The sequence below is a fragment of the Lygodium microphyllum genome, chromosome 3 (assembly GCF_053477565.2).
Source record: "Lygodium microphyllum isolate KBCC chromosome 3, Lygodium_microphyllum_v1.1.10, whole genome shotgun sequence".
Classification (NCBI taxonomy): Eukaryota; Viridiplantae; Streptophyta; class Polypodiopsida; order Schizaeales; family Lygodiaceae; genus Lygodium; species Lygodium microphyllum.
Window position 1 is genome coordinate 54,586,081 of NC_141137.1, and position 25,596 is coordinate 54,611,676.

A 25,596-nucleotide genomic window follows, 5' to 3' on the forward strand; every position below is an offset into this window, starting at 1 on the left:
TTTTCATGGGCAAGCAATCTCTCTTCATCTTTTAATAAAATATCATCTCCCTCTTCCAAAGAGATTACAAGTACGAAAATCACAACAAACCCATCATCTATATCAAGGATTACAAGAAGAGTACCAAAATACCCATCAAAGTTTCAAAAAAGCAACCAATTAACTTGAGTTTCTTGAAGGATGTGTAAATATTGTGTAGCCCTATGATAGATATATTGCAAAATTTCACGGTTCTATTACATAATGTAGGAATCAAGGTAGATGTATTTCTTGAAAGATGGTGTGAATATGCTTTAGCCCTAACCTAGATGTATTGTAAAATTTTATGATTCTACTTAATGAGGAGTAGGTCTTAAAGTCATTGTTTGATTGATAATCTTCCATTTAAATTGAATGATGGATCTTTCTTAACAAATGACTTATAAGTCTATGGGTGACTTCTAAGAATCTTTCTTAATAGATGATAAATTTGCATATTTCTTAACCAAATAACTTCGTTGGATCCTTTTTTATTAAGAGATGTTGTAAATATAATTAAGAAAGAAATAAGGTTAGAAATTTTTGCTTCTTGAGCTTTTCTTTCTAGTGCGCCATTCGACATGAGATGACATGCCATGGAAGCATATCAATCTCAATCTCACTCTAGTGGGGCATAACCTTTGATTGACTTTTTGTAGTTTTTGATATTCTAAATGTTGCTCGTGACTTTAACTCCATATTTTTGCATTATTGTTGGATGATATAGTGTACATGGAGAATCATCCACCAACGTTTGGTGGCTTTTTACTTTGTGTTGTTTTTTCTCACAAGGAAGGTTCTGATTTTTTCAACTATTTACCAACACCCACAACCACCACAACCAATGAGAAACAACAAACGACATTGAGTTCTCCATTGTTGTGGCCCATATGCCCTTAGGTTACCCAATACATAAGGGCAACTCAGTATGTTGAAATCCCAGAAGGTAAAGATGGCTAGTGCACCCATGAACCCTTGCATGCTTGGTGTGTAAGAGAAACACAAGGAGATTGGGGAATCGAGGTCCACGAGCAAACTTAATGTGTAAGCATTGCGAAGGTTGTGGCATTATGATAAGAAGCTCCAATGTTTAGACTCGATGAGGGTTTCTCAATTGGTGACCTTTCTTATGATCAAAGGGTGTGTCTTGGCTATTTTATCAAATGTGAAGGGCTATTTGGTTAGACGGGCTATTTGGTTAGACCCTCTCATCCTTAGGGTGACTCACCCGAGTCTCCATGATGTGGACTCTACACTTGAACGATCTTTCCTAGTGTGAAGAGTCCTTTTCCATATATTCCTTGCTCTTTTTGTATGCAAATCTATCAAAGGGGACAATGATTTTCTTTTGTTTCCAACCCAACTGAAGCTCCCTCTAATAGATCACACACACAAACACACACACACACACACACACTCTCTCTCTCTCTCTCTAGCAGTATGCTATGCTAGAAGCTGAAGGAGCTCTACTCTGTCACTGAGCAGACCTATGTCTTTTTCTCTTTGGCAATGGCAGTACAAGGGATGAATCACTTAAAATAGGTGCCTACTCAAGGTCTTGTTATCTCTGGCAAGGGCAGTACAAGGGATGAATCAGTGATATGAACGTGTTCCCTCACCGCAAGCACGACAATCCGCGAGCCGACATAGCCTTAACAAGCCAATAAAACTTGTCACTGGTGACATAAGGACTCAGACATGGTGCTTATAATCCTTCCTCTGATCTTGCTGCAAGTTCTGCACCCCATCCCAGGTCCATCATCATCCCAATTAGACAATACCTCCATTACCCCTGCAGTGCCAGTAGACCACAATTACACACAAACCCTCCCAAAGACTACCACCACCGATGGAGAGTTCCATAGAGGACCTGTGTCAAGCCCCCCCCAGTCGGTAGACCCGCTATCAGATGCGTTCCATCCGAGCATCGCTGTTATCATCGGCATCCTGAGCACCATGTTCTCATTGACGTTCCTCATCCTCCTGTATGCCAAGCACTGCAGGAGGACCCCTTTGAGTGTCTATGGACATGATGAGGTACTGGCCCCGCCGCCTGCCATGATAGCGAGCGCGCTCTTCGCCGACCGTGACTCGGGCCTTGACAGATCGGTGGTTGAGGCGCTGCCGATGTTCTCCTTCTCAGCCTTGAAGGGCATGAAGGAAGGCCTGGAATGTGCAGTGTGCCTATCAAGGTTTGAGGACCCTGAGATTCTGAGGCTGCTGCCCAAGTGCAAGCATGCTTTCCACCTGGATTGTGTGGATGCTTGGCTCAACAATCACTCCACTTGCCCACTCTGCAGATACAGAGTGGATGCCCAAGACACACTGGTGGTGGAAGATTACCTGTCTTCTCTGGTCAATAAGCCAGGTTCTGCTCCAGTCAGTGAACCTGGTTCTCTCAGGCACTCAACAAGGATATCCACATCTGACTATAATGGTAATCTTGACAGAGCTTTTGAGTTCTATGTGCAGAGAGAAGCTGAAGCTGCTGATTTGTCACGGTGCTGGCTCGGATATGGAGGAAGCAGTTGGAGAAAGGATAGCTTGAGTGCTCTGATTAATGGCAGTGGAAGAATGAACACAGGTAGTTGGAGAATAAAGCCCGATAACCTTAGTGGGCAGCTCAGCAATGGTGGAGAACTCAGCCAAAGGGAGTTAACTGGGTCAAGAAGACATGGTAGCCAAAAGTTGATTGCTGCTAATCCTAAGGTTACTCATGGCAGCCAGAGGATGATCAAGGGTGGGCATGAGTACATGGAGTTTGATGAACAGATGATTAGGCGCTTGGGGCATCGGATTATCGTATCGGATGTGGTTTTGCAACACAGATGGAGTGATTTCCTGCCCTCAGATGTGCAATACTTAGATGGTGGTAGCATGTTGCACCTGAGAGGTTTAACACATGATTTACATGCAGCTGATCATAATCATGGTATCAAGAAGCCAGATAGTCAGGAAGGGAAGGCTTGTATTGATATGGAGGCAGGACTTAGTAATGGTAATTATATAGCTAATCAGGTGAATATCAGCAAGGACAGTGGTAGAATGATGTGTAATGCCAAAGTGACTGACATAGAGGTGGCCTTGCAACAACAACAATGCGCACCATCAATCAAGCAAGGCTCCATGGAGCACAGTCTTGAGGCTATGAATGATAACAATCACATGATTGGCACTAATCAAAATAATATTAGGGCTGGTACTAATGTTGGTAGTGGCAGATGGTGGCCCCTACAAAGCATGAGATCCATGTCAGAGCTCTCTGGCCTGGCCAGAGTGCGCGGTGCACGGGCGGCGCCCGTACGACATTGCAAGCAGCTTGTGCTTGGGCAGGTGGGAGAAGAGATTGAAGATGAAAAGGCCAAGCAGTGGTTCTCGACCGCCCGTAAAACCCTCAAGTGGCTCCTTGGGAGAGCAACTAACTCCAGTAATTCTTCCTCCTCAATGGCACTTCCCAATCCTGTAACTCCCACCTTAGACTGATCTTTCTAGGTCTAGCTTCATGGGCATCCTCACCCATCTCTTGCCTACTCATGTGCATGTACACATATCTCTTGGACAAGCTTGTATGACACTTTGCAACCATGCAGATGCACACATACGTGTGCATGTACGTGCCATGCATGTATGCTTGCATGCACATGCATAGTGTGTGTTTGTGTGTAGACCACTGCCTTCTCTTCTTAAGTTTGTATGCATGCGTGCATGTTACACGCACTACACAACTGCATGCTCACTTTTTCTCTCTTTTATGTTATGTGTTTTTACATGATTAAGGTACCATGCAGCGCCCCATACAAGCAGGCCAGCAGGCTAAAGCTGCCCCTAGGGCTTGTGAACTCAAGACCTCATCAAACTCACATGATACCAATTGGCCTGCACACTGCTGGTTATTCCATGCATGCACAGACTAATTCCATGCATGTGCGCGTGCATGTATACACATGCGCACACACACATCGCTCTGGAAGCACTCTTGTGATATGAATATTGCATCTGAAAAGCCTCCATGCCATCCTTCCTGTCAAGAATGCGCCCTGTTTGGAGTTGATGTGGAGTCCTTTCTCTTGACAACTTCATGTAGGCTGATTCTGGTTCCGGTTGAGGAATTCAAAAACGCAATCTCAACGTTTTTCTTGAAGCTCAGAAATTGGATTTGTCGTTTAATTTGGCTTTTTATTTGCTATACATATATATATATATATATATATACATATATATACATATATATATATAATCGCCTTCTCGCAAAGCGAAACGATCAGTACAGAAGCAACAGCTTTATATGACGGGCCTCTCTCTCGATGAATTTTGGGTGTGACACTTCCAACGAGTTGTATGTTAATATACAGTGCGTGTGATGTTCCCACCAAACTGGCCTTTTACTGTACTTTTCCAGCCTGGGTTTCTCACAAACCAGTCGAAATTAATTTGTCTTGTTGAAAGCCAACCATCTTCTAGACACATAAAATTGGCTATGGTCGTATTTCTTCACCCAAAACCCTCCCAAATGAAGTGTCTGCGGAGAATCAACATTTGCTAATACTAGATGGCCATGGTAGTCATATAATTCTCCACATTTGCTAATACTACATGGCCATGGTAGTCATATAATTCTCCACATTTGCTAATACTAGATGGCTATGGTAGTCATATAATTCTCCACATTTGCTAATACTACATGGCCATGGTAGTCATATAGCTCTTGAGCTAGCTATTAAGGCTAAATCATGGGGGATCCACATTATCACACTTCCCTTGTACACTCTTCTCCGTCTACAACCGTTGAATGCGACAATATTCAAACCATTTGGGATAAATGGCAAAAGAGAGAGAGCGTATTAGTACTTGAGGAATCCAAACACTATTGTCTCAAAAGTAGATATGGTTTGTATTTCTTCAAGATCAATGAATAAATTCCTAACAACTTCTAATATCAAGGTCGAATGTAGAGCTATTGATATATGTCCCTTTGTATTTCTTCAAGATCAATGAAGAAATTCCTAACAACTTCTAATATTCAAGGTCGAATGTAGAGCTATTGATATATGTCCCTTGAACAGAGATGCCATCTCTTTTGAATATCTCATTATGCTAAAAATGAATGTGATATAGTTCTTGACTCCATAGATAGTAGCAACCTTGATGGCACTCCTTAAAAAATACATGGAAAGGATGGTTTTTGCAACCTTGTAAAGTTTAGGGATGATCAAGACAATGCATTAGATCAAGAGAAGGTTCCTTTAGTAGCAACCCAAATCTTTGAATGAACTTTGTATCTCTTAAGTGTGCCATGTCAAGCTAAAGTCAGTGTTCATAGGGCTAGTAGGGGGGAGGCTTTTTTTTATTATACAAATTCCACTATCCTCATGTCCAACTAGTCTATAGAGAGCACAAAGGCTAAAAGGGCAAAAGAGAAGAAGTGGCCATGGCAACAAAAGATGAAAAGAGAGCACTAAGAGTACAAAAAAGGATCGAAGCTCAAGCAGCTTACAATGAAGAAAACCAATAAAGATAGGATGAGCAAGCTCAAAATCTAGCTCACAAAGCATGGGAGGAACAATTTGAATTTGAAAGAACTTTGTGTGTATGATTGTGGGAAGGTAAAAGCACACATGGGGCTTTTCTTCAACACATCGTAGCCTTTGCCTTTCTTTCCATTCAATGGCTCTCTTCAATGGGAAAAGGTTTTCTGTGAACATTTGTCTCGAGAGAATATAATGTGCATCAAGAGCATTAAAAAACAAGATGTTTTATCACAAGGTCTTGCCAAATAAGAGCTTGCCAAGGTTTAAAGACTTATCTCCCACCGGACGTATCAAAAGCATTAAGAAAGAAGATGATATTATCATAAGGACTTGCTAGATAAGACCCAAGTAAGATTCAAGACTTTCTTAGGTTAAGGAGACGATCAGACCATGGACAAAAGTGAATTATGACAATAAATGAATAATGTTTTTTAAACTTACTATAAATTCCAAGTGACATATAAACACTTCACTTGATTTTGGGCATATGCCAACCAGGATCACTAACTATGTATTGTGTAGTTTATGGGCTTCTGATGAAGCCCACAAGGATGTGCTTGATACTTCATGTTTTTGTGGGTTGCTTCCTTTTGTTGACAAAATAAAGACGAACGACACACTTTGCACACAATAAATGATACACTTCATATTTTGTGTTGCATAAAACCCCACCAAACTCAAGAGGTAGTAAGTTATGCTCTTATAAAGGCCAATTGCTATTTTCAAAAAATGACATTTTAATGCAACATATGGGCAATTTCAAAGCCTTCATCTCATAACCATAGAGATTGTCCCATCATGTGAACAATGACATGGTCCTTATTGTACTACACCAACTTAGCTCAATGTGGATTGGTAGCCAATCCTGAATGTCAGCATAGAGCACATCAATAGGCCAAGAGGCTTCTCTAGTCATGCATGAAAGCATTCTATCTTGTTCTCTATATTTTTTCTATGCTTACGATTGAGTTAATCAAGCATGATAGTTTGGACCCCAACCCCAAACATGGGACCATTTGTGCATGAAACATTTATGTCCATTGTTTGCAAATATGAAGCCTTGATTTTTATAAATGACCAAGTTGTAATTATGTCATGCATTTTTGCTATCTTGACATGATCATATTGCTCCTTTGTGATCATCCCCTTAGCCTAGAAGTACTTCCATGTACCTTGCCTATCATTGTCGATGATGATGCAATGACTTCCACAGATTCAAAGGACTATCTCATGCATTAAAAGAGTCTTCCTTAGATCTAGTCTCATCAAATATAGCAACCATGTCCAATCTAGCCTCCCTCATCTCTCTCTTCATCGTCTTGCACTTACACATGTGATACATAATACATATTAGCATAATAAAAAACTATTGATGCTTAGTATACAAATAACTTAACAAGTTGTAATTATATCATATTTTTTTGCTCTTGTAATGTGACCATATTGCTACTCCATGGTTACCCCCTTAGCATTGAAGTACTCCCACATAACTCATCTATTATGTTGACAATGATGAGATATCTCCAAGGGAGTTGAAAGTCTACCAACAAGTTCAATTTGTAAGGTAACAACAAGATCTATGATTATTATATGAATTCAACAACATATGCAACAAATGAACTCAATGGAGAGGTTAGATACCTAAAAGCATAGCCACACATGATGCAACACTTCTTGATGTGACAATCCATATTACTCCATCTAGATTCATTTCCACTTCTATATGTTGCTAACTCAAGTTACCTTCAATGACATAATTCCTAATGTGCATCCACTTTCTACCATTGTGAGTTGTTGCAAGAAGCTAACCTTGTGGAGAAATCCCTCCCTCTACACTTCTCTTTTTAGCCTTGGCCTACATTTTTAGCAAGGACCTCTTATTTGTGTGCACTACAAAATGGAGATAGCTCACAACCATTGCTCCACCCATGTCCTCAAACATGCCACCTAGGTTATTCAAGTTGTAGTATGTTCTATCTTCTTGAAGAGGTTCTAGCAATGCTGAAGATATATCCCTATTGCCAAAACACCATGTTAATCATCCTCAGCCTCCTCCACTCTATGTACTACTAGAACATCCACTACAATTACTTTCATGGGACTATTGCACAAATGACAATGACTAAAAAAGATGGAGTATGAGTGCAAGAAATTGGAGCATATGGCACTTATGTAAATGAGAAGAGACTCTATATCATAGAACGGTCTAGCAATGGACTTTGTGTGGCAAAAGGGTCTCCCAATGGATTCTATATGACCATCTACAATCAAGATGGTTGAGAGGTATTCATGTACACATACAAATCCTTTGGAATAGGGAGAACCCAACGAAAGAATACACCCTTGACATAAATTTTAGGCTAGGCATAGTCTAAGTCTAGCTTATGCCTAGCCTACACTTACACCTACACTTAGCTCATATAGCATATGCCTAGCCTACGCTTACATCTACACCCTACACCTACACCTACACTTAGCACATATAGCCTATGCCTAGACCTAGCTTGGCCTATGCTTACATCTACACCCTACCTATGCCTAAGTAGCTACACTTATGCCCAACCTATATTAGCCTAGGACTAGCCTAAGCCTAAGCCTAAGCCTAGGCTAGTACACAAAGAAACAACCCTAAATCTAAACTTCAAGAAGAATTATGCATAGATCAATGAACCACAAATAGAATCAATGATCACACAAACATCATGGTTCTCGTACAATTGTGGGATTGACCTAGCCTTAAGTGAGCTCATTATGCACATAATCAAATTAAAAATATTCACTTAATCCATCCAATCCCCAAAATAAAATATGTGTCTAATCTACTACTTCATAAACCTCACTACACGCGATGATAATCAAAACAAGTTATATTCATTAGTATCTTTCATTATGCATTATGTGGTAATGTGGATTGTGAATGTTTGCAACCAAATGCTCAAACACTAGCATATAATCATGTGGCAAAAATATTTTTCTTTTTAAGAAGATGCAACTATACATAACAAAACACAAAGGCACATACATAGTGTTTTCATTCTAGATATGTAGCATCCGACACCATGGTTCTATTAGCTTATTTTTGTGATGTTGTTGACATGTTTATTAATATGTCTAATAACCTACAAAAATATTTAGAAATTCATCTAAGAATGCACCAATACATAGCATATGTTGGCATTCTCTTGTAGCATATTCTCAAAAAAAGAACATCAACTTTCTAGAAAGAATCCTCTAACTTTGAAACAAAAAATCAAATAAGAAGTCTCAAGCTACATTTCTCCTAAAACTTGACGATCAATTGCAAAATTTTTGTCAACCTTTCATTTTACACTACAAGGATTTAAGCCTATAGCGATAGCGGGTAGCGACGCAAGTAGCGGCGTCGCTATTTGCGTCGCAAATGCGACGCAAATAGCGACGCTCCATAGGGAAGCCACCGCCGCTGCCGCCACCGTCGTTGTTTGCGAAGGAGAGGAGGAGCCTTCATCGCGAAGAGGAGCCACCCCACAGTCACCATATCTCATCGGTGAGTCTATTATCTCCTTCTTTTGCTTGTTTAGGGTTTAAATCACTTTCTCTTTTGCTTGTTTAGGAGAGGAAATGAGAGAGAAAGAGAGGGAGAGGGAGAGGGAGGGAGAGAAAGAGAAAGAGAAAGAGAGGGAGGGGGAGGGGGAGGGGGAGGAAATGAGAGACGGAGAGAAAGAGAAAGAGAGGAGAGGGAGAGGGAGAGGGAGGGAGAGAAAGAGAAAGAGAAAGAGAGGGAGGGGGAGGGGGAGGGGGAGGAAATGAGAGACGGAGAGAAAGAGAAAGAGAGGAGAGGGAGAGGGAGAGGGAGGGAGAGTGCATTCTCTCTCTCCCTCTCCCTTTTGCTTTTGGAGAGTGTTAGGATATATTGTGAGAGGGAGAGGAAATGAGAGAGAAAGAGAGGGAGAGGGATAGGGAGGGGGAGGAAATGAGAGAGGGAGAGAAAGAGAAAGAGAGGGAGAGGGAGAGGGAGAGGGAGGGAGAGTGCATTCTCTCTCTCCCTCTCCCTTTTACTTTTGGAGAGTGTTAGGATAAATTGTGAGAGGGAGAGGAAATGAGAGAGAAAGAGAGGAGAGGGAGGGGAGGGAGGGAGAGGGAGAGGGAGGGAGAGGGAGGAAATGGAAGAGGTTGTGGGAAAAACCTTTGTGGTATGAAGGAGATGCTCTCAATAAAAGGCCATCTTTGTCTCTACTTTCTATATCAGTGCTATCCATGTCTTGACATCTAATTGAGCAAGGTCTATTTTTATGACTTGAATGTACTATTAACCACCATCATCTTTGTCTTTCAAGGTTCACTATTGATCCTCTATGCATATAAAATTTTTGCAATGCATCCATGTGTCTTTAAAAGCCCTCAAGAGAGTCTGCAATCAATACCACATCATTTGCATACAATAAAATGGATATCAGTATGCCTGCTAATTGGTCCCCCCAAACTATACACATAATCTGAGAGCTCATCATCATAAACACAAAATAGAGTAGGTAAAAGTGTGCACCACTCCTTCATTTGGATGCAACTATCCACCATATCAAAAATCCCTCCTAGTTCATGTATCCTCCCAATCACTAAATCATACAAGGCATGAATCCCCACTATAGATCTTCTAGTGTGCCATTATCCTATGGTTGCAACTTAAGCCTAGCACAAGACACATGTCAAATGCATTGCAAAAATCTAGAAAATAGCAATAAATCCTCTTCCGATTTGTCCTACCCCCTATATAATAGCTTTGACGATCAATACATGATCAAGCATAGTGAACCCTCTCCTAAAGCCTACATGCACAGGGGATTCACTAGTAGTAATAAGGATATGTCACATGTGTGCAAGAAATATATGAAAATACCCTTTATCTACCCCCTATAGACCGATGCTGATAGCGACACCAATACCGACGCTGATAGCGACTGTTTGTGACATGCATAGCGACGCTGATAGCGACGCCAATACCGACTGTTCTATGGCATCGTTAATAACGATGCTTTTTGCAATGACGGGGGCAAATTTTGTTGTTTGTATTTTCATCGCTTTAAACGTCGATATAAGGCCTATATCTTGTAGTGTTAATAGTAAACTAATGCTAGTGGTTTGGGCATAGGTGTAGTTTTAATGCAAAATGATATTCATATTGCCTATGAAAGTTGAAAACTTAAACCCTTAGTAAAAATTTATAGTATCTTCACTATGACAAAGACTTATTGATTGTAGTACATGCATATTTAGAAACATTATCTTACGGTGCCTAAAATGCTTATCAAAACAAACCAACAAGCCACTAAATATTTATTGAATCAATCATTTATCTCCGATTATCATATTAAATGGGCTTCCTACATTCAAAACCTTTATCAAATGATCCAATACCAATTTGCTTATGATAATGTGATCGTAGATACATTGAGTCGTAGACCTACAAGAAATGTTGCATCACATCATCTACTTGGTTCTAACAAGATTAAACATTATGTTACAGAGTCTAAAATGCTTATCAAAACAAACCAACAAGCCATCAAATATTTATTGAATCAATCATTTATCTCCGACTGTCATATTAAATGGGCTTCCTACATTCAAAATATTTATCAAATGATCCAATACCAATTCGCTTATGCTAATGTGATCGTAGATGCATTGAGTCATAGACCTACAAGAAATGTTGCATCACATCATCTTCTTGGTTCTAACAAGATTAAACATTATCTTACTGAGTCTAAAATGCTTATCAAAACAAACCAATGAGCCATCAAATATTTATTGAATCAATCATTTATCTATGACTATCATATTAAATGGGCTTCCTACATTCAAAACCTTTATCAAATTATCCAATACCAATTTTTTAATGCTAATATGATCGTAGATGCATTGAATCATAGCCCTACAGGAAATGTTGCATCACATCATCTACTTGGTTCTAACAAGATTAAGCTTGTGTATTTGATTCATATTTCTATTATTAAAGTTTAAAATTTTATTGCTATGATTCTTATATATATACAAGTTTATATTTTTCTATTTTTTGGAAATGATTTTAGAATACTATTATTACTACTTTTAATCATTATAAATATGCTAATGCATTCTTATACTATTAAAGAAAATCATGTTTTACTACTTCTTTTAGGAATGTTGCTACTTTTAATCATTATAAATATGCTAATGGATTCTTATACTATTAAAGAAAATTGTGTTTTACTACTTCTTTTAGGAATGTTGCAATGACTAAAATGCATGCACTACCTCACATGGGACATAGAGGAATTTAATTTACTATAGCCACATGTAAAGAATATCTTTATTAACTTGCAATGAAACATGATATTTCAAATTTTTTATTTGAATGCATGGTGTATCAACAAATTAAAAATCACCATGGTAAATTCTATGGATTACTTATGCCTTTATCTCTACCTAATGGACCATGGAAACAAATCTCTACAGATTTTATTACTAGTCCTCCCAACGACATTCATACACTATGAAATGATATTAACTATAGTGGATAGTTTTAGTAAACAAGTTTACTTTATTCCTTGAAAAAGACCTTGCTTGCATCACCTTTCGTCAATACTATCTTTTATTATCATGGATTTCCAAAAGTAATAGTTTTTTATTGTGATTATAGATTTTGTAATCACTTTTGAGTAGCATTTTTAAAAATGTAGGTTTTAAAATGGACCTTACCTAAGCTTTCCACCCCAAAAGCAATGGCTAGATTAAAGCAATAAATAGTACTATCCTTGACCTTCTTAGATCCTACATATTTACAATTGGGCATATCCTCTAGTTTTCCTACAACAACATCCCACACTATACTACCAATGGAGCACCTTTTGAAGTTGTTTCTAGTAGGAAATTATCCCTTCCTACTATGAGTACTATAGCTATTGATGTTCAAGCTATCGATACTCTAGACAATGACCATAGAAAAGATCCTACAAGAAGTGATTGAAAAGATTAAGCAAGCACAATCAAGATATGTAGCTCAAGCAAAGAAGAAAGAAAAGCTATTACATTCAAAGAAAATGATTTATTTTGATTATTGTAGCGTGCCTATCTAACAAATCCTAATAACATATATCTTTACTATTCCATTTAGATGTAATTAAGGTAATTTCCATATAAGACTCTTTAGAATAACCAAACATTTGTAGCCTTGGACTACTTGAGTCTACGTCACAAGGAAAGCTCCACCTCAACCCTGAAAGGAATGACTCAAAAACATATACCTAATTTAGATACTATAGTCTCCTATCCGCCATCTAGCACCAGTGACATCATTGATGTCATCTGTCAAGCTAAAGCAAACCATTTCTTCACTTGGTTTAAATAGAGTGAGAAATGAGTGGGAGAGATACGTGTCAAACCCTCTACTCATACAATATAGTCTTGACTTTGAACCCCAAAAGCAGAACTAGTTGGGATCTAGGATGACACACTAGGATAATGAGTGTTTGACCCTTCCTAGTTGTCCTAATTTAATGTTTGAGTTTTTATGGAATCCTCTTGGCTAACCAAGACTACCATGTCATAGGAGAGATCTATTTGAGATCTTTCCTATGATATGAGTACTTTTAGTTTTCTAATTATCCTAACATGTGGAGGATGAGGAAGAAATCAAGGAGGCAGAGTAGGATACGTAGGAAGGCCATTGGAGATCCAAATATCTTGAAGCCCAACAATATGATGCTCAGAAGTGGTAGAGTCAAGACTAGACCCCATCACCATCTATCAATACAGTGAAAATCAATGAGCTCCTTGAGCCAAAGGTCAATGCAGTTACCTATTCGTGCAAGAAGCTAATAGGAAAAGAGAATAAGCCCACACAAGTTTCCTAGGTTTAATAAGAGAAAGTTTGCCACGAGGTAGTTGCATGGACAGTAAAAGAACCATCAATGCTAAAAGATCCGTTAGTTGTACCTATTCTAGATTCAAGACTCACATGTGCAAAAGGGATGGCATGAACATCAACACCATAGTAGATACTGTAGTGGATTCTTGATTCGAAACCAATATCTTCCAAACTAGAAGTGACCATCATAATATCGGCTACAATGTAGCATCTGATAATTTGTAGCCAACTCTTGGTCTCATACAATCCATAAGGATGGAAGAAAAACTGCTTGCTACCCAAACAGAGGCTTTATCCTTTGCACAAGTGGTTTTGATCGAACCAAACACCTAGACTTCATGGGATCCCATTTCCATCACCATTCCCCTAGGAGACCTACTGAGTCTAGTCCCAGCATTCAAGGAACACTTACTAAAGATGATCAAACCATATTCCCAAAGCTCAAAGTTGTGGCCCTAACTACATCCCCACTGGAAGAGAAAGTTTAGAAGCAACAAGAGCCAGTCTCATCAGCCTGCTATTTGGTCATTTCTCTTTGGTTCTACAATTAGGTAATCAACAATGTCTTGTTGGATAGTGGGTCCATAGTTAGCATCATTACTATGGCCACTTGCAGAGATTTTAGGCTAATGAAGTGGGAGATTTTGGATTGATGAACTAGGAGAGCTAGCCCCATTTCCAGTCTAAATAGCAAAGCCATAAAGAGTGTGGCCACTTGGCATCATCCAATCAGTCCTCATGGAGGTTACTAGTGTGCTATTCCTGATTGCCTTGGTAGTACTCAACATGGTGCATGCATGTGAAGATTATTACCCATTGCTCAAATAGCCCTAGTTGCAACAATAGGGATTGCGACTAGTTAGCTATTCACCAAGTCATAATAAAATTTGAACCTTCCTAAATAAAAATTTGCCTGCATTAGTAGCAATCGACTAACCAATAGTTACATAAATGGCCAAAATGGTGGATGGCATGGACATTAATGAGGAAGCAGCATTCTTTGTAGCTAAAGTCCACTTGGAACCATTTTGTCTAGTGGATGTTCTTGAGATCAATTAATAGTACTTGGATCAACACTCCTTACTCAATTCTACTGTCCAGGAGCCAAAATCAATCGAGGACCAAAATACTGATGATCCAGAAGTCTAAAATCCAAACTATAAGGCGAAAGTGGATCAAGCTACAACTATAGTTGATTTTGAAATTTTGGATGTGCTCTGACCAAAGAGGAATTTGAAGCTCAAATGTAAAAAGTCACCAAAGTCAAGGAGGATGCTCTAACCATAATCTACCTTAGTCAAGAAGAAACAAAGCCAATAAAGATTAATGCTCACCTAGAACCTAACTTCTGTGACCAAATTGTTGCCCTCTTGACACAATTCAATGATATTTTTGCATGGTATTATTCCAAGATGAAGAGACTAGTTTCCAATTTTACCAACACCAAATTCCCCTCAAACTAGATGATGTGCCAGTCTACATGTGGAGATACCGAATGAATCCCCACATTACGAAGCTAGTCAAAGAATGTATGTGGATCGACTCCTTTGAGTTGGCTTCATCACTCTAGTGGATCAGGCATAGTGGATCTTGCCCATTATCATTGTTCTTAAGAAAAATAAAAAACTCAGAATTTGTGTAGAATATAGGAAGCTGAATATGACAACCATTTCTGATCTGTTCTCCATTCATTATCTTGACAACATTCTTAATGAGATTGTTGGTCATGAGATGTATTTGTTCCTAGATAGATTTAATGGTTACAACCAAGTTTGGAGTAAGATTAGGCTTCCTTGAGAGGATCAAGTCAAAAATACTTTTAATACAACATGAAGAGTGTTTGTATGTATAGTAATGTGGCTTCCACTGAAGAATGTGCTAGCTTCTTCTCAATAGGATATGTAGGAAATATTCAGGCCCTACCTAACAAACTTCATGCAGGTATTCTTGGATGTCTTCAGTGTCTTCGGGCCCTACCTAATAGACTTCATGTGGGATTTATTGGATGACTTTAGTGTCTTCAATGCATCCTACTTCACTTGCATCATCTTTGGCTTTGTTTTACTAGATGGTGGGAAGGAAATAAGTTTGAACCCCATGAAATGTGTCTTTGCAATGAAAGGTAGTGTCTGTCACAGTATCTACGATTATGGCATTGCCATAGATAGTTGCCATCAAGTAGGCCTCCATTCCCGATTCCTCAAATGCAGTGCTATGGCTTCTAGAGGCAAGTTTGGTGGCATGCATGACATTTGCACCTTCTGACCCATGTAGCTATCTCTCTAAATCTGCTAGCCCACACTCCCAAGGTAGTTTTCAATTAGAATGAGGTGGCAGACCTCACATTCTGACATCTCCAACTTCTTTTATCCAAGGCCCTAATTCTTATTTTGCTAGATTGGGCAAATCATTTTTATGTCTTTGTAGATGCATCAAATATAGCAATAGGCAATGTGCTTATGCAACAAGATGACAATGGTTGGTTCTGACTAATTTTCTATGCCACCACATGGCTCTCTAACTACTTGTAATGTGCCCGCCCTAGCTGCTTCCTCGGCGATACGTTCTTAGTAGCCCATCAAGAGATGTCCTAGAAAACACCGTTCAGGATTTTGATGATAAAGGTAGCTAGTAGGCCATCATCCCATGAATTGGTAATAAAAAGCTTCATTCGTAAAATAGGATCTTATTTATTTCTTGCATATAATCTTTTAAAGGAACTCTTAACTACAAATTCCAAGGGGTAATTTGGGTTTGTATAGGATGTACAAGGAGAGTACAAGGAAGGTACTGTGTCCCTAAAAGACTTAATATTTTTTTATTTGTATTGATCTAATGAAACCTCTGATGGATAAACGTGGATGCTAATTCTCGATATATAAATACCTTGAGATGGAATTGTCAAAAGAATACTTTTCGTAATAAAACTAACCAAGATATTTTTTTAATCATGGGCAAGGACCCACGAAACTCCATTGAGAAAAGTCCACCAAAGGAGTTATTCTCAAAAATAGAATTCTTGTTTAAATTCAGTCCGAACTAGATCCCGAGCGAGCAAGGGAAAATCCAATACGACTATTGGAATGTATTGCCACTTACACTAAGTTTTGCCTTGATATTGTTATTTTTGGAAAGAAAAGATTTGTCTTGGAAATACATTTGTTTAAAGTTTATGTATAATGCATTCGAAATAAGATGTTTGTGACTGTAAGTTAGGTACTAATCTTTCCTAAAATCATCAGGCTAAAAGATGGATGATCATGTGCAAATCACTGACTGAGACAATATTCCGATGAGCATGGAATGCCAAGACTAAGGCAGTGTTCTTGATGGCGCTAGACCTCCCCAAGACTAGTGTGAATAAAACCTACTCCAAGGGGTTTTCTTTTTTGTTTTGCGTTAGTGAGTATAGACCAATCATGACGCAAAAGATCTTGTCATAGGGAACTCTAGTCAGTAGGAGGAGGTGAGGGTACCAGGGGGCTCTGGTCATAAATTTCTTAGGCTCTTATGAACTGCCAACTTCCCTTCAAATTCTAGATAGTATCCTGGAAGTTCCAATACTAGTTTAGGAACTAAAGTTGGAGAGAATAATACCTTTGGGTTGATATCATTTCTAGCTAGAACAAAAAACATTGTAAAATTTATTTTTCTTAAAGGAACTATTGAGAAGGGATTGCTTTACTTTGTTGATGTCGTGAAATAAAGGTGTGTAACAAATTTGTATCACGAGATAATTCAAAGAAGCTATTTTTATATGTTGACCTAAAGTGGTAGGTAATTAGGTAATAAAAATTACTCTCTCGAGGGAAGCGAGAGGATGATCTAGACCTATTGTTGGGTGGTCTCAGTGAACCAAGAGCTTTCCTAAGAAGGAATAAAAATCACATTTTTGATAGACCATTAGAGATCAAAAAGTCTGACTTGCATCACTTTAGAACCATGGGCAAAAGGGATCAAAGTTTCACACTCCCTGTTCTCTTTGAACCTAGCACAATGCAAGCCCATTTCAATCAGCAAACTCTATAAGGGGTGGAAACTCAAACCACTAACACTAATCAACTGTTAGTAGTTGATTTGACCAAAAAGACTCAGGCCAATCTTTGTGGGAATGGCCGGAACTTCCATTGTAGGGTAGACTCAAGCGAGCCTAGTTAGCAAACTTTGAGGGTTTTCATCAAAATCCTGAATGACATTTTCTAGGACATCTCTTGATGGGCTACTAAGAATGTACCGTCAAGGAAGTAACTCGGGCGGGCATGTTACAGTTGGTATCAGAGCAAACATTGATATAGGACATGACACAAGTAAATAAAACTAGTTATAATTATAGCATAAAATATTTTTCCCTTAAGTGGTGAAAATCTTCTGATGTTAATATATGTCCTTGATTTCTGGCAAAAAGACAAACCTTGGGAATGATTCTTGATTTTTCAAGTTATGTTTTATTAGCAATGCACTCCTCTAGTTTCAGCTGGAGAAACCAGATAATGTGAATATTAGATCAGATATATAATCCTTCACCCTTGTATTCCGAAAGAAGATGGATGTTAAGCGGAGGGTATTTTTACGTTGATGCAAATCGTCTTGCTTACCTCCAGAATAATTTAAAGATGCTAAGGTGGATGGAAACCCTTAAGATTGCCAAGATTTATCTCTTTTATGAGGCCAGAGTAAACTCAAACATATTCACTAGAGGACGACAAGTCAAATTAAACCGGTACATCTATGAGGAGGTTACAAAGGTTATACCAGCTGATCGAGTCATGATTGTAGGACGCTCCGGTTGCTGTAACTACAAGAAAGATGGATTACCTGATCTTCCCATAAAATATAGATTTTTGGATATCCATTCATAGAATCCTAATTACTATGCAATGGATGTATCACAATGACATGCCTAGATTGTAGTGGAAAAACTTTTTCCAAGAATAATATGAGCTCCCAAACTACTCAAATAATGTATTTCTTTCCTATTGACGTAAAGAATTATTTTTGTCCACCCATTTGTCTCCTTGATTAATCAGGAATAGTGGGAAGATATTATCCATTTGATGAAAAAATTATAATTAAAATTAAAACTCTCTTTTGAAGAGAGTGAACTTGATCATTATCAGAAGGCCAAGTAGTAGATAATTCCCTTCCTAAATTAGTGAGGTAGATTAAGCAAGTAAACATATTTTTTTGAATATGGTTGGAGAGAAAATTGATCAAAAAATTTACATAATTTCCCAAAATGTCACCTCGAATCTTAATATTACAGAAGCTCAAGAGAAGAAATTTCTTCTGAAGCAGTAAAAGACGTCGGAGTTTGATGGTAAGGGAAGGGGCATTCCAACTGAAGCAGAAATATGGATAGAATCTATGAAAGACTATTTCACTACTATAGGGAACTGCATCGTCAAATCAAGCAATGATCACCAAACTAAAACTCACAGGAGATGCATGTCTTTGGTGGAAATATTGGTACAAGGACCAAAGAACATCCAAAATCACTATCACTTGTGCAAAGATTAAGGATGCTATGCATGGGAAATTACCTTCCACCCACATATCAAGCCCAGAAGACGAATGAGTTCTTCAATCTAAAGCAATATATCCTAAGCCTAGAGGCTTACTACTCCAAATTCGTAACACTTCTAAAATATGCACCTACAATGGATGTTTCACAGAAAGTATCCAAATTTTGCAATGGTCTAAATCCGCCCTTGAATATGCACCTTAAATCAATGAGACTATAGAATTTACAAGATGCATTGATTCGAGCAACTCCAATATTTTAGGAGATCGAACAAAGGCCAAGAAATGCAAAATTTTGGAACAGAAACAGTCAGAATAAGGGAAACTTCCAAGGTTATACAAAAAGAGCCCAAGAGCAGTACCAACCAAATATGACAAAGAAAGACAAATCAAATGCAATGGGGAACTTTGTACCCACAGGAAAGAACAATGCGATCCAAGGTGCTTCTATTGCAAGGAACCATGACATTTCAAGAGGCAATGCCCAAAGCTTGGCCCAAACATCCACCAAGGTCAGTTTCGTAGGCAAAGCCAAGATGCGAGGGGGAAGGTTGCTGGAATAAACCTAAAGGAGGTAAGTAATGATAAAGATCCTACAACCGAATGTGATATGGAAAGAGCCAGAGTACACGCCACTCTCAATAAGAAGGTCCAAATCACCAATTCTTAGTAATTCAAACACCAAAAAATTATCAAGGTAAACCCTTTCGAATTTTAATCGACTGTGGAAGTACCCACTCTTTCGTATCACCAAAATGCTTGAAAAGGTTAGGCATAAACACTATTCTTGTACCTAGTTTGCTTGTGGAGTTAGCAAACGGCAAAGAAGTTCTATCAACACAACAAACTAGCAAGGTAGAATTTTTTAAAATGAGCTTCTGAATTATAAACCTTGGAACTTATGAATGTCTGCTAGGTATGGATTGGTTAATTCCAATTAATATCCATATCCATTGCAAAAGGGCCAAATCACATTTCAAAACTCAAAGCGAGAACAAGTAACCACTCAGGAAGAAGCAGGGAACCCTAAGGTTCAGCTGGCTAAAGCTTCCTGAATAGTAAAAGGGCTAAAGAAAGGATCATCCATCTATCTAATTAAACTCAACAAGATCGAGCACGATAGTGAAGCCAAGGATCAACCATCTTGGCTAAAAGAATATGCATATGTTTTTCTAGAAGACCTGACATAGCTTCTACCAACAAGGGAAGTAGATCATGGAATTCAACTCATTCTAGGCGCTGCCCCCATCGCCAAACGGCCCTATCGAATGTCAATTCCTGAAGCCATTGAGCTAAAAGAACAACTCAAGTAGCTATTAGACCAAGGATACATCCGGCCAAGTAATTCACCATGGGGAGCCCCGGTACTATTTCAGAAAAAGAAAGATGGAACACTCCGCCTTTATATCAATTACCGTGGATTAAACCATGTGACAATGAAAAACAAATATCCAATCCCTAAGATAGATGAGTTGCTTGACCGACTCTAAGGAGCAAACGTCTTTTCAAAGATTGATCTCAAACCAGGCTATTATCAAATAAGAATAAACGAGGAAGATATCCCTTAAACTGCTTTTATCAAATAAGAAGACGAGGATTAATAAATGCTCCTGCCACCTTCAATAGGTTGATGCAAGACATTTTTCAGCCCTACCTTGATGACTTCATCCTCGTCTTCTTTGATGATATCTTAACATATTCCAAGAATGAAGAAGACCATGGACCACAACTACGACTAGTTCTTGAAACAATGAGAGCCCACAAACTGTATGCTAAAAAGAAGATTGAATATTTAGGATTCATAGTATCCACAGATGGCATTTCAGTGGATCCTACCAAGGTCCAAGATGTACAAGATTGCCCACCCCCAACAACGATCAAGGAAGTGTGAAGTTTTCTAGGGCTAACGAGTTGGTATAGAGTCTTCATTAAAGACTATGTCTCAATCGTTGCACCTCTCACCAAACTTCTCAAAAAGTAGGTCTCTATTATATGGACATCCACCGAACAATCTAGCTTTGAGAAGCTTAAGCAAAGTTTGGTAATCGCCCCTACCTTAAGGCTACCTAACCCAAGCAAGGATTTGAAAGTTATAATTGACATAAGCTCTCTTGCTTCGGGTTGTGTGCTTATGCAAGAAGGACATCTAGTAGCCTATTCTTCAAGAAAATTAAAGATCCACAAAAGAAACTACACCATACATGATCTAGAATTACTCGTTGTAATCCATGCCTTTAAACTATTGAGACATTACCTGCGTGGTAATAGGTTTTCTCTAGTCATTGATCATAAAAGCCTAAAGTGGATTTTTACTCAACCAGATCTCAATATGAGACAACGCCGATGGATTGAGACCTTGTAGGAATTTGACTTTGAAATCAAATATAGACCAGGCAAGGAGAGTATGATTGTGGATGTCCTAAGCCGTAAATAATTTCTTAACGTCCTAATCCTAGAGGAGCCCTCTAAGGCTAGAACTCTTGCTACAATGATTTTAATGCCCAGTAACCCTCTCATAGAAATGGATAAAGAAGAGGGAGTGAAATATCTAAGCTATCAAAGATTGTTACGATAAATTTCCGTCAAGGATTCAAATCCAAAACTCAAGACTAAGTATCAAGATTTTTCCATAAACGAGGAGCTTGCCTATTTTAGGAAAGACTATGTATCCCTACAAGTCAGGAACTTAAAAAGAAAATGATCTAGGAAGCTCATGATTCTCCATTTTTGGGTCATCCTGGTTATGCTAAGACTCTTAATACAGTTAGAAGAAGCTTCTATTGGGAAAGACTCAAGGGTGATGTACTCAAGTATGTCACCGAATGCCTAAACTACCAATGAATTAAGGCCAAATGTATCAAGTTTCCAGGAAAGCTCTAGCCACCTGACATCCCTCAAATGAAATGGGAGTATATCAGCATGGATTTCATAGTCGGATTACCCCCAGTACAAGGAGGATATAACTCCATAATGGTAGTCATTGATATACTAACAAAAGTTACACACCTTATTCCTGTAAAAACCAATTACAAGGCTTTCGATATCGACATGCTTTTCATTAAGGAAATTTTCAGGTTACATGGATTACCCCAAAGAATCATTAGCGAGACCATGATTCTCTCTTCACATCAAACTTTTGGAAGAGTTTGTTTGAAGCTCTAGAAACCCAGCTCTGCTTCAATACTACTTACCATCCCCAAACCAATGGTCAGAGAGAGTGGGTCAACCAAGTTATTGAAGACATATTGAGAGCTTAAAATGGTGGATCCAATACCCACCCTTACTTGAATTTTCCTACAATGTATCATACCATCAAAGTATTCAAATGACTCCTTTTCAGGCACTATATGGACAAGATTGTCTAACACCATTAAATTTTTTTGATCCTACCTTATAGCTAGAAGCATCTAGGAAAATGCTAGAAGAAATGGATCAACAAAGTAAAGATTATAAGGCAATATATTCAAGCCACCAAGAATTCATAGAAGGCATGCCGATCAACAAAGGCAAGAACACATTTTCAAAGAAGGTGACATGGTTTTCATACAAGTTCGTCCAAAGAAAAGTTCCTTATCTTGGAATATAAGTCCCAGTGTCTGAGACCAGATTCCTACAAGCACTGTGGCAAAAACCATTTGCCAGCCGAGTGTCAAGACCCTCAGTCGAGACCTTGCGCTAATTGCGGCAGGTTCAGTCACAACATTGTGCATTGCAGATTGCCCAGGAGACTTTCGTACTCCCAACCATACGGTCAGCCTTATCTAGCAAACATGCTGTAGCCACTCTTCGGAAGGGGAGCCCCATTGGCCCTTCCTACGCCTAACGATGTTAAGCCGGCTATCCCTAGGGTGGACATAAACCCTACGGGTATACCTAAACCACGTGGTCCCTATGTGACCCATCCACCGAGTGATGCTCCAGTCCACTACATGGAAGAGCCAAATGAGGAAGAGACTTACTTATACCCTTATGTCTCTCACGACGATGAGGGCAACGTAGTCCTTATGGACTATCAACCAATACCAATGATGGCATTGGGGAGAGGATGAGGTAGAGGCCTAGGAGGGCAGACGCAGGATCCAATCATCTATTGGACTTGTGGTCACCCGAGTCATGTCTCATCACGTTGCCTCAAGAGGGAGTAGCAGAACAGAGATAAAGCCGACCTAAGGTGCGTCGAGTGCGAAATCACCCATCTCTTCATCGATTGCCTAAAACGAAAACCTTCCACAAGTTCAGCCAACATACCATCTGTTCCATTGGGGTTGTTTAGTGTCGAGAACCTTGATGGGGAGGCCACACCTATCCCATTGTGGGTCATGACCTGTGCCCAAATGAAACAGGCCGGCATATCACTATCGGGACCCAACAACCTCGATGTAGACTCGATAGGGAAAAAGAGTTGCAAGCGAAGGAAGAAGGGGTAAAGGCTAAGATTGCACTGAAAACTGAGAGTGCTACAATCCTGCCTGTTGGAAAGAAGGTCACGGATGCAGAGGCAAAAACTTCAGTCCCCCAAGACGGCCGAAAAGGAAAGTGCCAAGGTAGGGGAGTACCCGCATCCGAATCGCCAACTCAAGGCTATAGAGAAAGTGAAGGACTAGGTGAAAGAGGCCCAAAAGCACTTAAGGGATGCTGAGCCCATCCTAGAGGATGAGATCGATGATCTCACCAGCATGAACATGGTAGTCTCACCCCCTCGACCAAAGTCGGGAGAGATGCAACTGCACCATAGGCAGCACCCCTTAGGTCAAGCCTTGATGCCGTAGCCAACAGCCTCCTTACCACGCTAGTGACCACCCCTGTGATGTTAAGCCTGGGAGACCTGCTTAAGCAGCATCCCACCCTATGGCAAGACCTCAAGCACTGGGTTGAGGGGTCACGAGAACAAGTTGCAGATTTGCATGATCATGATCTGCACTCTGTGCCAAAATCCTTGCACGTTAATGCTTTCTGGGAAGGCATCAAGATGCATGCAGTGTTACCAGTCCTAGCCTTAGGCGACGCAACGAGAAAGGGGATCGTGGATACGGGAGCCGGGGTTAGTGTGTTGAGCCACGCAATACTACAGACATGGGGAAACCCACCTGTTGAGACCACTCGGTTTAATGTCACATTAGCAAATGGCATGAGAGTGAAGCCATTCGGGGTACTTAAAAACTAGCCAGTGAAAATCACAGGTCTCCAGTTCTCTGTCGACTTTATAGTCATGAAGGGGATGGACTACGATATCCTGTTGGGCCAACCCTGGATGTGCAATGCCAGGGTCATCAAAGATTCGGGTAACGGCTTGATCTTCTTAGGAAACATGACAGAAGCTGTGAAGGTAGAGATGGACACTTGGAAGACCTCACCAGTCGACTTGAATGCCATCTCCGTGACGCTCAAGGGTGATGCTCAAGTCAATAAGTCCTATGGGTCCTTGACCAAGTATATCCCATGCCCAGAGGATGAGCGAGATTGGATGCATGTCCTTACTACAGTCGACCTACCGTTCTCGGATCAAGAGGCGTATGAGCAAGCCATCAAGATGATGGGCACGACTGATGGCATGCCCTCTGTATACCAGTTTGCATGATGGAAGGAACCCTTCTTGGGAGACCTAAGCCCGTCACCTTCCAAGTGCCAAGTAACAAGAGAGAACTCTAGGAGGCTCTGGAATACTTAACAGACAAGCTGGCTGACAATTCAGTAGCAAACTCCAAACCACTCCAGGATCTCTTAGGCGAATCCAAGTGGCAATGGACCAAGGTGCATGACTTGAACCTTATGTACAACTGGGCCCTAGTCCCTGACAAATGGCAAGAGATATACCAAGTCCTAGGAGACGATGAGCAGTGTGATGTAGAGGACTCTGATAACGAGTACGAAGACTGCCAATCCTTTGGTGATGGAAGTGAGGGTGAGATGGACATGGTAGAATACGACAGTGAGGGACATGAAATAGAACAAATACGGGCGGACTCCAAGTCAAAAAAGAGAAGTGTCTATAGGATAGAGTGGGGAATCATGCGCATGGATTGTGATCATACTTGGTTAGAACACGTAGGATCCATAGACCTTGAGCAAATAGGCCTAGCTCAACCAAGAGCGACACTAGTGCTTAGGGCAGAATCACCATCTGGAACTGTGACCACCAGGGGAGACCCCCTCTTCTAGCGAAGACGGCAAGTTCGACTCTGAGTTGAAGGTAAGCTCGGATAGCGACCCAGAAATACCTAGGCCGCCCAAGACCCGACACACCAATGGGGACCTACCCATCCACCTGAGGTGCAGACGATTAAAGCAAGGAAGGGCGAACCAACCCATGGACACACGAATAGACGAACAACGAAAACCACGGGACCTCCCTAAACGAGTTACAAAATTCAAGAAAGGAGAAAGGGTAGTGATCTTGTTGGGTGCCAAACGGCAAGGGCAAACAAGCGAACCAATTGAGGGACTAGCCAGGGTCAAGGAGGTGAACTTAGCCTAGGAAGGGGAGACACCCCGACCAACCTTCATTGCCGATGACTTGATTGAGGAAGAAGAAGCAAGTCTTGTTGCTCTCTTGCGAGAGTACGTAGACGTATTTGCATGGTCCTTGGAAGAGCTTAAAGGGGTAGACCCGAGTGTGGTGACTCATAATATACCCATGACACCAGACGT

The 25,596-nt window shown here is 39.9% G+C and overlaps 1 protein-coding gene across 1 annotated transcript; it reads left to right on the forward strand.

Annotated features, from left to right (window-relative positions):
* Positions 1–939: 939 nt before the first annotated feature.
* Positions 940–4,408, forward strand: LOC148038352 (uncharacterized). The gene has a single exon (XM_087670946.1). It carries the CDS (start codon positions 1,717–1,719, stop codon positions 3,499–3,501), a length of 1,785 nt encoding a protein of 594 aa, XP_087527072.1. The 5' UTR covers positions 940–1,716; the 3' UTR covers positions 3,502–4,408.
* Positions 4,409–25,596: the final 21,188 nt, after the last annotated feature.